This window comes from Diadema antillarum, unplaced genomic scaffold (assembly GCF_040938485.1).
Source record: "Diadema antillarum isolate AM-2024a unplaced genomic scaffold, OU_Dant_1.0 seq00001396_RagTag, whole genome shotgun sequence".
In the NCBI taxonomy this organism is placed as follows: domain Eukaryota; kingdom Metazoa; phylum Echinodermata; class Echinoidea; order Diadematoida; family Diadematidae; genus Diadema; species Diadema antillarum.
In genome coordinates, this window is record NW_027272151.1 from 1 (window position 1) to 13,545 (window position 13,545).

Below are 13,545 nucleotides of genomic sequence, written 5' to 3' on the forward strand. Positions count from 1 at the left end.
GTTAAAGGGAAGATAAACCCCAAGAACAATGTGGATTGAGTGAAAGCAGCAACATTAGTAGAACACATCAGTGAAAGTTTGAGGAAAATCGGACAATCGATGCAAAAGTTATGAATTTTTAAAGTTTTGGTGTTGGAACCGCTGGATGAGGAGACTACTAGAGGTTATGACGTATGAGTGGACAACAATACCAAGAAAATATAAAGAAAATACTACAAAAATCCATTTTTCATGAAAATTACAAATTCCATCAACTTGATATTGACATATGTTAAGGGTAGCAATTATTCCCCCTGCTTTCTGAAAGCGGTTGGTCCACTGCTCTTTCATAATTCTAGAAAAGTGAATTTTTGTTGAATTTCCTTTATATTTTCTTTGTATTGTTGTCCACTCATACGTCATATCCTCTAGTAGTCTCCTCATCCAGCGGTTCCAACACCAAAACTTTAAAAATTCATAACTTTTGCATCGATTGTCCGATTTTCCTCAAACTTTCACTGATGTGTTCTACTAATGTTGCTGCTTTCACTCAATCCACATTGCTCTCTGGGTTTACCTTCCCTTTAATATAAGAAGAGGAAAAAAAAGATGAGAAGATTGGTGTATATACGCAAGGTTTTTTCTGTCTTTTAGCATTCAACTGGTTTGGGTAGAACTTGGTACTCCAGAAACATATCATTTATTAGTGTATACACGTATTTGGCTGAGATTCATCAAGAGGTGGTCAAATTTGTATAGTTTTTCAGCATTTTGTCAAAAGCAACATTTAATTTCTTTTTCTTGTACAAAAACTAGAAATTAGTCCACTTCATACCAACAAGCAGACAATCATGCATATTCAAAATTTGATAACCTCTCACTTTTGGTGCAATTTCCTTTTGCTACAGCTTATCATGGGTGAACAAGGCATACTTATCACAACCCAATCAGCAGTGATTATCTTCTCTAAAGCCCATCTGTAGCAACACTTCAGTTATACACAAACCACAACTCAACCACTGTACCATTTGACGGAAAGCTTGCAATTTCACCTGCCCACAAAATGGCCGTTCACGGGAATCAATTGGTCCCCGAGTAATATTCCCCCTCTGATTTTCTGCAATCCTCCCTGCTCAACCTGGCACACGGAATCTAAAAATATACATATTCATTTGTGCCGATTGCAGATGGCTCTCAGTTAGCAGTCATAATGCACCCCCGAGTTTTTTATGTGGGTTGAATGAGCAGATACAGGGATGCGATTTGTCGGTTGCATTCCAGGCAATTATATCGTGCAACCCATCTGCGCTCTCACGTAATGTGATCCATGTATCTCATAACATCCAATTTAACACAGCACTTTGTGTGCAGCTCCCAGAGGGTGCCTACCGCTTCATATCATGAATTATTCTCACCCCCTTCCAATATTCTGCTCCCGCTGGGAACCCATCCCCCCCCCCCCCACCTCCTTCCTTCCCCTCATCCCCCCATTTGTCCCTCTACCCTCCTCTCCCCCCCCCCCACCACTCTTCATGGAACTTCCAATATTTTCTCATCAAACGGTGATCTCAGGCAGAACGCATTCGCGACATTGTGCACGAATCATAGTCAAACAAGCGCACCCAATAGCAAAGTAAATTTGTCGTATCACATCACCATATGTTAATCCAATTATCACTCCTCTTTTGTCATCACAATCGTACTTTGATATCAGACATGCTCTCTAATTTTTTGCCGAATCAAGGGACAATTATTTCTTTCTTATATCTGGGGTACAAATTTCCTGTGTACTTGCAAAGACTTCAACAACAAAAATTTCAAAGTTTTTCTTATATGACCAAACAGAACTGTATGACTCACCACATCTTTTATGTTAACATGACAAGGTGAATTACAGTGTCATATATATCCGAAAGTGAAACTCAAATATATCTGCCTCCTATTGAAAGGTCGCAGGCAGAATAAATAACATGAGAATATTTCAGAGCGCCACATATGAAACTAATGTGAAGGAGTGCACAACTAAAATGTAATCTGTGCCTACATCTGAACATCGTAGGATTCATTTCTTATACATTTGCAACAACCAGGATGTATTACAATATTCTCACCCTTTCACACTGTAAAACTTTTCAGTGACATGATCGACCATGATATAAACTGTGCAATGTTTGGACTGCCCACCTGGTTTTTGCCTTTCAGCATAAGGTATTTATTGACACGGCCGAACGGTAACGCCAGGTTGAGGATATCTGCGTCTAGAGCCTCGTTGGCGACATTACGTATGTGAACGACTCGGGACGGTGATGCCTTGTTTTCCCTCTTCACCTAGATTCGTGAAAGGAAGAGAAACAAAAGTGGAGAGAAAATACATGATTAACAGTGGTTTCACTTGCTTATCGTTTATTTCATAATTCCATATTTCATGGAAATAACACTGCATAGTGATAAGAGTTTGTATACAACGTTATCTGCTGCATACAGCATTCCCCAGCTTGGAATGCCATCATTCATAAATGTTTCCAATGAAGTTTGACACATAAAAGCCATGAGCTGAAAGCACACCATGTAAACAGACATACAGGGTCAAATTCATCAAGTTTGCCATTAGAATCTAATGGCTGTTTCGAGCTCTCTATTCAGGAAAATCATTCAAATTTGTTATTCCAAATGACTCATACGTATTCATTTCACAACCCCCCCCCCCCCCCCAATATTGTCTTGCCATTATAACCACAACTCTCAGCGGAAAAACTATTACAGATACTCTCTCACAGCTAAAATAGTGGGTATAAACACTACTGTATTCAATGCAGCAGTCCCCCCCCCCCACATTTCTCGAGAAGGGGATATTTGTACTGTATGTGAGTGGCAGATGATACATTTTGGCTGAAAGGCTACACGCAGAAATCAATGGACGCCTGACGCTTGTGTAGAGAGCTATGGAAACGACACCCAACAGCCCCCTCTGTAAACAAGGGACGGGATAACTTGCACTCACTCTATACAGCAAAGGAACACACACACACACACACACACACACACACAGCATCATTACACCAAACAACACGCTTCACATTTAGCACAATTCATACATATATGGGTAGCAACTGGCCCTAGAAGAAGCAGTACCGATCTGCTTTCATGCCAGTGGTTAAACACAAGCTCTGCAGCAACTAGAATCGCAGAGAAGTGGGGGGGGGTGGGGGGGGGGGGTGGGGGGGGGCTACATGAGGGGAAATTGAGCTGAAAATAATACAACAGCTTGCATGCACAATGTGACACTAATGACAAAATCGGGACAAACACGGTCCCCGCAATACAGATGTCACTCTCATTTGCATAGAGCTATACTGGCCCCCACACTATAAACACAGCTGTGACGCCAAACAAACTACTTTCTATGCCGCCGCAAAATGAAATTGCCATACAATTTCATTCAGAAAGCCCCCCTAGAGAAGGGTTTATTTTTAAGCCTTTGCATGTAAAATTGCAGGGAACAGATTCCGAGTGTTCATGCGTCGGAGTTTGCCTTAGTGCGTGTGTGTGTGTGTGTGTATAGGAGGAGGCCCTCAGTGGAAAACATGAGGCAAGCGTTGAGTCGTCATGCTCACCACTGCTTGTGCAGTATGAAATTGCAGCTGATCAATAACGGGCTCAACCTCAAGGCTTCACGTCAATGTCAAGAAAAATAATCAAGTCTTTGGTTTCAACTCACTGGGGGGGGGGGGGGGGAGGGAGGAGGTGGAGTATAGTTAGGAAGGAAGATGAATGCAGAGAGAATGATGCAGTGATAGATGCATGCATATATATATAGATATGTACATTATAAGACAACATATTGATAACCTACACATAAACAAGTATAATTCAAAAACAGAATAATGGCATAGAAGAAGAGACTGAAATATCTATCAAGATATCTAGAAGAAATAACAAACCAAACAAAAATCAGAAAGGTAGATTGTTTTCGTGTGCAATGAGGAAGACGAAAAAGAAAAGAAAGAGAGGGATCAACTTTAATAGCAAACACTGAAACATGGCCCACGGCTATTAGGAGAGGGGGATATCATCAGGATATCTCCCAACATTTTCCGTGCGAATTACCGAAACCACACGGATAGCTTTTCTCCGCATTGTGGTTCACGGTTTACGGAGAGGCAATATTCCAGCACATTATTTGCAATTATCGTCCACACGGAAACCCCTCAGCCGCCATCCAGAAATGTTAACGACACCAGAGGAACATTCTCTGCTGGAGAGCAATATAAATTTGATGTGACAGACCTTTTTTTTTTTTTTTTTTTGAAAGGGGTGGGGGAGGGGAGGGGCAGTTAGGATTGGGGAAAACTCCTATCAGACTGTAGTTGAAACTAAAACAAATTTTCTGATGCACCCCCAGAAATGTGTACACCTACATCCCTAACATTGGAGAGCAAATCATGTACGGTATGAAGTGATGTAATCAGTATTACTCTGAAACATAACTTTCGTGGTAACCTTTGACCTTGCTGATTACTAAACAGATATTGTGGTCTGCTTTGGAAGACTAGTCGCTCTTCATAAGACTGACATCGGCACTTGCCTCCCGTGGGAAGGAAGTCGTGCTGTAACATCTTATTCTGGCCCAAGCAGTCCATCTGATTGGCATGGCTGGCCATAGAGGGAATGACCTTGGCAATGCTTAGCGTCCACAGCCAGGATGGGTCATTGTCCACTGTATGCAAACCACTCACAATTTGGGCAGTTTGATCTCTCCACTGACCACAACTTCCTCACGAGGGACAGTCATGCCAAAATTTAATAAAAATTGCCAAGACGGAATCACGGAAATCTCTTCTGGGGAGGACAGTGAACTGGAGATATTGAATTGAATACCCCCTCCCCCCCCCCCCCCCTCAGGGTGGGGCTAAAGTGCTCTTATGTAGCAACCTGCTGTGGCCTTGGCTATCACTTTATCACAACTTATCCCCCACCAAACAAAGCCTACACTATAAAGTGCAACATCACAAAATCAATTTGAATCTGCTGAGGACACACTAAATAATTAACACACATAAAAAAGATGAGAATAAAATGACATTGGAAAAGAATGATTCAGCCTTCAATTACCCACATTGGATATATACAAATGTACATTCCCAGCATCTTTCTAAATTACATTTTATGAAGACTTCGGAGCTACTGTAGCTATTCCTGGAAAACAGTAGGCCTCATCATATCACTGTCTGTTGAGTCACAGTATGTTACTATCTTCATAAGATATCAACTTATCAGCTGCATACAATGTAGCTGCTGCGCTAGTTCCACCTGTGTGTGTTTGTGTGTGTGCTCACATTTTTGCGTTGCTAGGAAACACGAGGGGATGCCGCAAAAATTCAACAAGCAAACACCACAATCTCATGAGATCGGTCATGGAGCTTCATAACACGCTTGCAATGTACATCTTCATGATGATATTCAATGCAACCTACCAGAAGTGATTGTTTTATCCCGCAAAGCACCCTGTCAAAGTGTTAGCTTGTTGCGGTCTGCTCTTGGTATTTTGCCAAAAGTTGTGAATCCATCAAATTGATGGAAGCCTGACTCTCGGACCGTAACCCGCTCACTGCGATGCCAACCACAGTCAGGCGACGACCGTCATTCATCAAGCCTTAAAAACACCCCATCCTCACTACCCTCCCCTGAAAGCTCATTAAGAGACTCTCAATAGGGGCCATCGCGTCCATCCGAGGAATGGGTGCGTGGTTGCCATGGCAACTCTCTCTATTCGGACATCAGTCAGACTTTCCAGTGGGGCAGCCTCGCAGCCCGCATCACTTTTGAACCCTGGGAGATGACTTGTGAGCTCAAGTACACGGACAATACACGTCTGGGCCATATGATGGAAAATGATGGACAACGAAGATAAGGGAAAAGATTTGAGAGCGAAGTGTCAGAAAAAGAAGAAGCTACAACAAGAGAGGGAAAAACTGACAGTAGAAGTACATGACAAACTACAAATTACACCTACATTGTCTTATCTCTGAAATAAGAAACATCACTATTGTATCTATTTCTCTGATTTGGTCTACTGCGGCAATATCTCATTTCATACTTCGCTATCATCTCAAGGCAATCGATCGTTGAAATGTTCATGGTTCTTGAAATCAAATATGGCGTGCCTTTTTGGATCTGAAAAAACATTCTTCGGCGCAGCCTGCCCTCCTTTGCCCGTTGTTTTCTTTTGACAGGCGCACGCTCTCTCACCACGGGCAAATCCCCGCTCGTCGCCTCCTCACCAACTTAGCAGCGCCGTTTTCTGCTTCACGCCCCCCTGCAAAACAAAAACAATCGTCCCGATCGCCACTCCACTATCGGTACGGGTTGCGTCTCTCTCCAAGCCCCTTTTATCGCTCTAATCACTTCCCCACTCACACTATTTGGGCTGGCTCAACTTACATGGCCCGTATCCATCTCCTGTCTTCTTCATTTATCTTTCCTCCACCGGTTTGTCCCCCCCCCCCCCCCCCCCCCGTCCCCTCATGAATGTTCCCCTCAACTTCTTTCCCTCTATCATTTCTTTCTCTCCTTGGCTGATGCTACCTCTTGCTGTGGCCATTCTTCATGTGCAAGTCTAACGCCAGCACACGTAAGTCAAAGAAATGCAATGCAGACATATTGCACAGATGCTATAGCATCAACAAACCCCCTCACACACACCGGCGCATAGTCTCCGTCCCTCTGCGGACAACATGCCCATCCAAGCAGAGAAAGTAATTAGTCCACTTTTAGCCCTCGACACGGATACAGTTTCAAGATCAATGGCCGCCTCGGGGATCACCGATACCGGGGCCGGATGATCTGGAGCGAGAATTGCAATCTTCATTTTTTAACCTCCTCAGAGAAGGCTGGGAGAAGACAGAGAGAGAGAGAGAGAAAGAGATAGACCAACAGACAGACCGACACATGACTGCCATCCTATATATGCTATGCAACACACATCACTCTCATCCATTTCCTCATCCAAACACATTCACACACAACTCAATAGCCCCCCCCCCTTCAGTGTGTGACGCCATGGCTCAAATTAAGACGACGACCCAGCACCCCCGTCTCAACTGACCGAGGAGTCTGCAAGTTCGGTGTATCTCTTGCTCCATCGCTCGCGACTCCTAAAACGTCAGCTCATCAAATGTCGCCGAAAACAGGTGTTGATGTCGTCTCTTCTCCATTGTGCTCACCCTCCGTTCTTCCATCATTACTCCCACCTCCGTTCATCAAGTCACTGTGGCCTTCACAATTCTCCAACACCCCCCCCCCCCCCCCGACTTTATTTCCCCCTCTCTTTCTCCATATCTCCCTCTCTCACATCATTCAATCACTCTCTGTTCCTGCTTTCCAATACTGTGATTCCTTTTATTCCACTTGCATGTTGGATTACGTGCAGTGTCAATTTCCTCCCTTGTGATAATTTCACACTAAGCACTCGTAACTTCAAAAGAATGCTCACTTTCCTCTAATGATTGCAAAGATGCACCGGGCAGCATCCACATTCAACCTTTCAACAGGCGAGATATAAAATCAAACAACAAAAACAAAAGGCAAACAAGTGTCAATTAGTGAATGTATGTGACATGGTATAGAGGGCAGATGTCACATGGTCTATAGAGGGCAGATGTCGCATCCTGCAAGGAGCCGAGTCCATAGGCTTGACAGAGGAGAGAATGAAAAGTGTCTACATCAGTGAGCATTAATCCCTCACTTACAGGAACTGGGCCCCGTTGCTAGAAACTTTGCGTTTAAACGCAACTTGTAACTGATTGTCACTATCAAAATCATTGTTGATGCATAATAGGGCAGACCCTCCAATCAGAATGGTTGTTTCAAAATTAGCTTATTTGCAATTGATTGCAACTTTCTTGCAACGGGGCCCTGGACAAACTGTGCATTGCTTCTATAACATTAAACATCATCTCATGGAGACAACAAGGTAAATATTGTACAGATATTGCCTTTTTAGATGTGTAATACAACACTAGACTTCCCCGCAGCAGCAGGAGTTATATTTTCCCCCAAGAGATTACATTTTCCCAAAGTGCCAGCACAGAGGGAAAATATTGCCTTGAGGTGAACATATAACTCCCAATTGACTGTCGAAGACAAGGAATATTTAATATAGTGGACATAAATGTATATCATTTCATTTTAGCCCCGTTGGCATGCCAGTCACATTCTGAAATTACTTTTTCTTTTTTTTTTTTCTTTTTTTTTTGATGGGATGTCACTGCTCGCAAATCCACCCATGGACTGCAAACCATATGTAGGATCTTCTTACGGGAAACCTACTGTCAGGCTAAATGCTTCGCTGCACAATCAAAATCTTAATCAGAGAAAGTCAGTCAGACATTAGTGTGTTAGGCTCAATTCATTCAGCCCACTCCAAAGACTATGCAGCCGGGAGCTGGAAGGGGGGGGGGGGGGGGGATACCCATTATTTTAGGCTTCTCCTTATTCAAGACATCTATAATCTGACTCGATTTACTCACAATTCTTACCACCAGACAGCCAGTAAAATGCAATCCTTCACGTAATGGATCGTTTTTAGGAAGTACCCTGCGCCAAAGACGAGTGAAAAGGGCAGCTTCCGCTTGGCAAATCCGCCTTTCTCCTGCCCTTTCCGTTCTCCCAACATCACTGCTTAAGGGATGATGTGAGACTCACATCCAAACATCTCTCTCACATCATTCACACAGAAGCTCCACACAAAAGTCAGATTGATACTACCCACTACCCTTTTCGTCATCACTCCTGGCAATAGGTAATGCATCTATTGGCATATTCTCATGGCTATAACCCACAGCGAGATAAACACACACAGACATACACATGAACAGACACGCCACAAACACACAGAGACACACACATACACAAAGATTTATACACATACACACATACACACACACACACACAACACACACACACACAAACAAACATTTACACTTTACAGATCTGGTTCAAGAGAACCTCAAGAATGTACATCTATGCTTCATTTTGGCCCTGCAGCAAGATGAAGAAATCCCAGAAATACTTTCCTCGACCTACAAATCTCTCCTTGCTCCCGTACACAAATTTCAAGCATTCAGATCCAGCCCTTTTAAGAGTGAAGATGATCCCCTAACTTCCACCTCCCCCTACCCCCTCCCCATCTCCTCCCCACCCCCTCCCTTCCCAGGTCAGCCTACATCCCACTATGATTAATCCTGGCTTTGCAGGTTGGACAGCCCCTTCAAACAGTCTTTCCCCAACTGTCACGTTGATTCAGTGGTGAGCTACCAAGGTGGCTGTTTCGTCTTCCACGAGGATTCCTGCCCAAGCCCTCGATGCAACGAGTCAAGTCCCTGTCATGCATCTTTAAAGGAAGATTCCCCACCTGCACTTTCTCCCGTTTTTCCCTCACCTCGATATAAAAGCAGAAATCAAAGAAAGAAACTACATGTCTCATGCTCACAAAGCTGGTCCCTGCCATGGTCTACGGCTTTTTCGGATTCCTCACTATGGCCATCTTCAATTTTATTCAAGTCATCAATCAAGAAAATCATTCCTCGCTTCTTCTCTGAACTTTGACAATATTGGCACAAAGTGACAACACAGTTTTTTCCCCTTCATACTTTCTCTCAAACCTGAGGGTCAATTTGCTGTTACTCTCTTTAAGAAGTAGCAAAGCATCTCCTTTTGTATCGATGCCCTGTTCGTCTGGTTTGAATCGCAGAGATACTTAAGGTGTTGGAACTCTTTGTTGGCTAGTGCACCTTTAAAGCAATTTGCGAGGGTATTGACTCTCTGCTCCGGAATGAATCACTGCTCAGCCAGTTGCCTGGGTGCTCTCATCAATCTTACAGGCAAAAAAAAAGAAAAAAAAAAACTTCTTCTGTGAACTCCAGGGGTACGGGAGGCTATATCAGGGAATAACTTCTCGTTAACTAAGATAGTGTTACACAACGTAAACAGAATACATGACAAGCCGCGTTCACTTGTTACGACTGGAAATCGTTTTAAACAACAGGAAGAAATGAGAAGAGTCCTAAGAACAACACAAGTTGGAAGGAATTAAATCACTCATGAATTTGCTACAAGTTACCAGCATTTTGGGATGAATTTTGTCCTTGATAGCACTGCTGTTTCTAAACCATATATGTGCGTACATATTGTCTAATGTGATTTTCATATGATTGTGCATAAACTCAAATAACTGTTATATTGTCTGTTTGTTTTTTTGCTATTTCTCAGTCAAGTGCTTTGAACAACCTACATACACCGCAGATATACAATGAGCAACTTCTACACGCAGTGCAGTATAATTATGTTGTCATGATTAATCATGTAAGTATGTGAACATATCAAGTGCTGCAAGTATGTTCTCTGCTATGAAAACATTATACTGCAATGAAAATCTTCACTGCAGACAATTGCACCGTATTCACTCGCGCTGGTTCCAGCATTAATCATCAACTTTATGATGGGTACACAGTGTTCGAATGAATTCCGTAACCTTTTGCCCCGTGCCAGGCAGATGAGCATACGGCTTATTACGCGAAAGTTGTTTGTATATGGAATTGAATTACTTGGCAGCCAAGCTTCGTAATTAGCATTCCACTCAACTAGGATGATGAGGTGCACGGACCTTTGCGTATGACGCACGATTAAGGAGCCTGGGAGACAAAAACAATAAATATATTCCGCAGAGCTAAACCATATTGCTCGAAATCCTGTAGTACTTCAGCGCTTTACATTCTCACAATTCAGCATTCATGAGACTCATTTCAGATGTGATGAATGAGCTCTGTGCATTAGTCTTTTGTTTTTGGTGTTTTTTTCATTCATGTTTTTCTTTTTGAAATTGGCACTAATCAGAAAATTTGTGCAGGTAGAAATTGTGTGCGGGTCATTTGCAATGTTTCCGCCATAGTTCCCTGAAGCCCCCAGTGCCACATATCTGACGTAGATGACACCTTTGCCAGGACTCTGGGGGAATGTCCCATCACATTAGAGATCCAACTATGATTTGGTCTGCTCAACGCATGGGGGAGGTCACGGCATCGTTCAGGGTCTGTTTCCATGACGACCATACATTCGACAGTTACACACACACACACACACACACAACACACACACACAGCAGACATGAAGGATCTGTGAAGATGCCAGGTGTATACACCTTGTTACTAATGCAAGCAAGTTGAGACGTGATTTGAATTTTTTTTTGTTTGTTTGTTTTATTCCAAAAGTGCAGATCAATAGCATAATCTCGAGTAACATCCTAAACATGATGTACGACTTCAGCACATTGTATCACTCAATTTACTGATCTGTGCTTTACCAGCCCTTTCAAATTTGCTTCGCAACACACCTAAAAGAGCCTCTGATGTACTGCGACAGCATGTGAGTCCATTCAATTCACTTTAAGCTCCATTTTCTTCTCGCTTTCGTTCCATTTTTCCCTCCTCCCTGACTCCGTGTTCTCTCCCGCAACCAAGCCCTGTAACCTGGCACCGAATCCTTTTCAGTCCTCCCCAAACATGAAATCCAATGAGGCGAAACAAACAATCCTTTCTCCCCAGTCCTGCTATGCATAGGCTGGGACGAAGGTCAAAACCAAAACCAAGAACGAAAAATGTAAACTCCAATACAACCCCCACCCCTCTTTAAACACATCCACACACATACAAACACACCAAAAGGGAGAATAATACAGCCACTGACCCAGTCATGAAAACCTTCTCACATCACCCTAAACCTGACACTTCTGACTCCACAAGACATATTCTCTGCCAGTGAGCCTTAAAAAGAAAACGAAAACACATCTAGAAAAGGGAAACAGCACGATTGAGAAAAGAACCCTCCAACATGATACTGTTGAATAATTGCCTCAGATTCTATTGCCTGGTGGACCCTTGAAAAAAAAAAAATACTCAGAAAACAAACGTGACTGCTGCTCCTGAGCGGCGGAGAGCGAACCGAAATGGCCAGCATAGTCACGAGCAAAAGGCTGTGTTGCATGTCCGACATTATGACTAATTGAATGAGGGGAGGGGTCCCCGACAATGGCTTTGCACGCAAACCATGGCAACTGTTGTTAGGATATTGTGAACGAGGCACAGTTTCCCCGCCATACATTTCTTACAATATTCTGTGAGCACATAAGCTGCAGTCTGCCCACGCAGCGACAAGAGAAAACATGCAAACACACTTGAAACTAGTGATTTAGGTGAGAAAAGCTCAAACAAACACCGCAATGCACAAACAGCCAATTTTCCTCCTTCAAATGGATGCTGCCTTTCCCTTCATTCGATTTTCAGAGTCAGAAATATATATAAAGGATATGCATGTATATGAATGGGAGCAGATAAAATAGATCTGTGGGTTTGCGCCAGATGCTGACCCCATCCGCTGCCAGCTTTCTCCCAAGCAGAGTTTCCTATCACGGCTACCCAGAATCATCACAGATGGATAGAGTCAATATCGTCCTGGATTCGTTCGATTCGGGCAGCATGGGTTCCAAGCAGCAGTGCCGACCATGCGCTTATGAGCTAAATTGAGGGGGAATCTCAACCCACTGACTCTGTTCATTTTCAGAGAATTGAAAGTCCTCTTTTCCTTCACAAACAGCAACAAAAGAAAAACAATGACAGCAGCAAAAATGGAACAGAAAAAAAAAAATCAACTTCCAATCCAAAAAGAGCATGTGAGGATAAGGCATTTATCTTTGGACCCTAGCACTGACGCTGCAGAAAACTACCTACACTGTACCTTGTGTAGTGTATGTGTACTATAGCCAAATTGCCCTTCAGAAGACCAGCTAGGCTTGTAGATGTATCAATATCCTATGTGTTATCATCTCTCTTGCTATGTCAGGCAAGTATGATGATAAATGTGTGAAGAGCCACACCCTGTGCCTTTCTCTCCGAAAATTCTACTCTCCTTTCTTCAAGCTTTATCAACATCTTCTCTTTCTGATTTTGGGCGAAGTAGAAAAGGGAACGCCCAAAACAGTCAGGGATTCTGCAGTCAGCTCTGCAGTCAGCTTTGCAGTTGGGAGAAAGAGAAGAAGAAAATAGTGAAAAGAAAAGATGAACAAACAAGACAAGAAACATACAAAGCTTAACAGAGCACTGCTAGGTAGATGCAGAATGACTAATCTTTAGCACTGATGCAGATCAAATATCAATGTGATTTTGAGCTTTACGCATAATGGAGAAAAATATCATTACCACCTACAGCATACAGTGTATATGTGTAGTCTTTAAATAACACACATTCAGTTCAGCTAGAGTTGATGACTACCCACAACTTCCCCCTATATCTTCATCTTTAAAAAAAAAAAAAAAAAAAAAAATGTGATGCCATTTCTTTGAAGAAGGAGAGGAGGGTTGCAGATGGAGAGGGGTATGGGGATAGAGGGGTAGGGATAGGGACTAGAAGGGGAGTAAGTTTGGGATGAGGAGGAGAAGAAGAAAAAAGATGAGACAGAACAGCAGTAGCATCATGGGGGATGACAAAGGGGAGTAATCGGTATTTCTATTTTAA

At 43.0% G+C, this 13,545-nt stretch overlaps 1 protein-coding gene across 1 annotated transcript in view; it reads right to left on the reverse strand.

Moving 5' to 3' along the window:
- Positions 1 to 2,068: 2,068 nt before the first annotated feature.
- LOC139708997 (uncharacterized) overlaps positions 2,069 to 13,545 on the reverse strand; it is a 46,253-nt gene continuing 34,776 nt past the window's right edge. The window contains exon 3 of the mRNA XM_071620964.1: positions 2,069 to 2,307. Coding sequence (XP_071477065.1) covers positions 2,095 to 2,307 — 213 coding nt within the window. The 3' untranslated portion in view covers positions 2,069 to 2,094. The remainder of the gene's footprint in view (positions 2,308 to 13,545) is intronic.